The 2,714-nt window shown below is 64.1% G+C and overlaps 1 protein-coding gene across 2 annotated transcripts; it reads left to right on the forward strand.

The window, feature by feature from the left end:
• Positions 1-27: 27 nt before the first annotated feature.
• LOC111160487 (interferon regulatory factor 2 binding protein 2) lies at positions 28-2,687 on the forward strand. Of its 2 annotated transcripts, none has more exons than XM_022523633.1 (2): positions 28-1,286; positions 1,873-2,687. In XM_022523633.1, exons 1-2 carry the CDS (start codon positions 239-241, stop codon positions 2,586-2,588), a joined length of 1,764 nt encoding a protein of 587 aa, XP_022379341.1. In that variant the 5' UTR covers positions 28-238; the 3' UTR covers positions 2,589-2,687. The 2 variants fall into 2 exon arrangements, with proteins under 2 accessions (XP_022379341.1, XP_022379342.1); XM_022523634.1 differs by having other exon boundaries at positions 28-1,238.
• The last annotated feature ends 27 nt before the right edge of the window (positions 2,688-2,714 follow it).

The following is a 2,714-nucleotide window of genomic DNA, read 5'->3' on the forward strand; positions in this document are numbered from 1 at the left end:
GCAGCCCCTCGCCCCGCGCCCGCCGCCCCTCGTGCCCCGGGGGCGCTGCGCGGGCGCCGAGCCTTCGCGGGCTTTGCCGCCGCCGCCGCCGCCGCTGCGGCCGCCGCCGCCGCTGGTGGGGGAGACGCGGGGTTGGGGGGGGAGGAGGGCGCGCGTGGTGCCGGCGGGGAGCGGCGGCGCCCCCTCCTCCTCCGCCTCCTCCTCCTCCTCCACCTCCAGCGCCGCGGGCTCCTCGGACATGGCCGCGGCGGTGGCGGTGGCGGCCGCGTCCCGGCGGCAGTCGTGCTACCTGTGTGACCTGCCCCGCATGCCCTGGGCCATGATCTGGGACTTCACCGAGCCAGTGTGCCGCGGCTGCGTCAACTACGAGGGCGCCGATCGCGTCGAGTTCGTCATCGAGACGGCGCGGCAGCTCAAGCGGGCGCACGGCTGCTTCCCGGAGGGCCGCTCCCCACCCGGCGCCGCGACCCCCGCCACCGCCAAGCCGCCGCCGCTCTCGGCCAAGGACATCCTCCTGCAGCAGCAGCAGCTGGGCCACGGCGGCCCCGAGGCCGCCCCGCGCGCCCCGCAGGCCCTGGAGCGCTACCCCCTGGCGGCCGCCGCCGAGCGGCCCCCGCGCCTCGGCTCCGACTTTGGCGGCAGCCGCCCGGCCGCGGGCCTGGCCCAGCCGCCGACGCCGCAGCCGCCGCCCGTGAACGGCATCCTGGTGCCCAACGGCTTCTCCAAGCTGGAGGAGCCCCCGGAGCTGAACCGCCAGAGCCCGAACCCGCGGCGCGGGCACGCCGTGCCGCCCACCTTGGTGCCGCTCATGAACGGCTCGGCCACGCCGCTCCCCGCCGCACTCGGCCTCAGCGGCCGCGCCGCCGCCTCGCTGGCCGCGGTGTCCGGGGCCGCGGCCGCCGGCCTGGGCTCGGCGCAGCCCGCCGAACTGAGCTCGCACAAGCGTCCGGCGTCCGTGTCCAGCAGCGCGGCCGTGGAGCACGAGCAGCGCGAGGCGGCGGCCAAGGAGAAGCAGCAGCCGCCGCCGCCCTCGCATCGCGGCGCGGCCGACAGCCTGGCCACCGCGGCCGGCGCCGCCGAGCTGGGCGCCGAGGGCGCGAGCAAAGGCCGCGGGCCCGGAGAGCAGGACTGGGTCAACCGGCCCAAGACCGTGCGAGACACGCTGCTGGCGCTGCACCAGCACGGCCACTCGGGGCCCTTCGAGAGCAAGTTTAAGAAGGAGCCGGCCCTGACTGCAGGCAGGTTGTTGGGTTTCGAGGCCAACGGGGCCAACGGGTCTAAAGCAGGTAGGGGCGGCTGTGGAGCGAGGGGACCTAGGGGAGAAAGGGGGGCGCAGAGCAGAGGAGGGGGGTGTTCTTTCCATTCACCGTTCTATCCCAGCCCAGAAACAACAAACACCTAACTTCCTGATCTGCCTGAGGCGGAACCAGTGCTTAGTGGCAACGTGTTCCTGTGCTGAAGCAGCACAACAGAGATGAGTCAGACTGGGCTGATAGGCACTGACACAGGGTTTTCCTTTCCCAGCACATTCTTGGATGGGAGCGTGAGGGCACCAGCCACCTTTTAACCTGTTGGGGGATGTTGGCGATCGTGTGCACAGTTCAGCCTGGGTACATGCATGCTTGTGTAGAAACAGGCCGTTGCATAGGTGCTGTGTTCTGTGGCCTTTTAAAATCCTGCCCCAGAGCCCCTTGAGTCTTAAGTGTTGTGAGTTGCACGTGCACTGGAAATTCATGTGAGATTTTCTGTACAGGGTTTGAGAGAACAGAAATTCTTTAGCGAGTCTTGTGTTAGTAAAAGAACCGTCCTTTTCGGTGCACATCCGTTTATTTTGTTTTTGTTTTTTTCCCTTTTCTTTTCTCCCCCTGCCAGTTGCAAGAACAGCAAGAAAAAGAAAGCCTTCTCCAGAACCAGAAGGTGAAGTTGGGCCCCCTAAGATCAATGGAGAGGCACAGCCATGGCTGTCCACACCCACAGAAGGGCTCAAGATCCCCATTACTCCTACATCCTCTTTTGTGTCTCCACCACCACCCACTGCCTCACCTCATTCCAACCGGACCACACCGCCTGAAGCGGCTCAGAACGGCCAGTCGCCCATGGCAGCCCTGATCTTAGTAGCAGACAATGCAGGGGGCAGTCATGCCTCGAAAGATGCCAACCAGGTTCACTCCACTACTAGGAGGAATAGCAGCAGTCCACCCTCTCCGTCCTCTATGAACCAAAGAAGGCTAGGCCCCAGAGAGGTGGGGGGCCAGGGGGCCGGCAGCACGGGAGGACTGGAGCCAGTGCATCCTGCCAGCCTCCCAGACTCTTCTCTGGCAGCCAGCGCCCCTCTGTGCTGCACCCTCTGCCACGAGCGGCTGGAGGACACCCACTTTGTGCAGTGCCCGTCTGTCCCTTCGCACAAGTTCTGCTTCCCTTGCTCCAGACAAAGCATCAAACAGCAGGGAGCTAGTGGAGAGGTCTATTGTCCCAGTGGGGAAAAATGCCCTCTTGTGGGCTCCAATGTCCCCTGGGCCTTTATGCAAGGGGAAATTGCAACCATCCTTGCTGGAGATGTGAAAGTGAAAAAAGAGAGAGACTCGTGACTTTCCGGTTTCAGAAAAACCCAATGATTACCCTTAACTAAAACTGCTTGAATTGTGTATATATCTCCATATATATATATATATATACACATATATATATATATATATACTCACACACACACACAC

This window comes from Enhydra lutris, unplaced genomic scaffold, assembly GCF_002288905.1.
Source record: "Enhydra lutris kenyoni isolate GAN:26980312 unplaced genomic scaffold, ASM228890v2 scaffoldscaffold76, whole genome shotgun sequence".
NCBI classification, from domain to species: domain Eukaryota; kingdom Metazoa; phylum Chordata; class Mammalia; order Carnivora; family Mustelidae; genus Enhydra; species Enhydra lutris.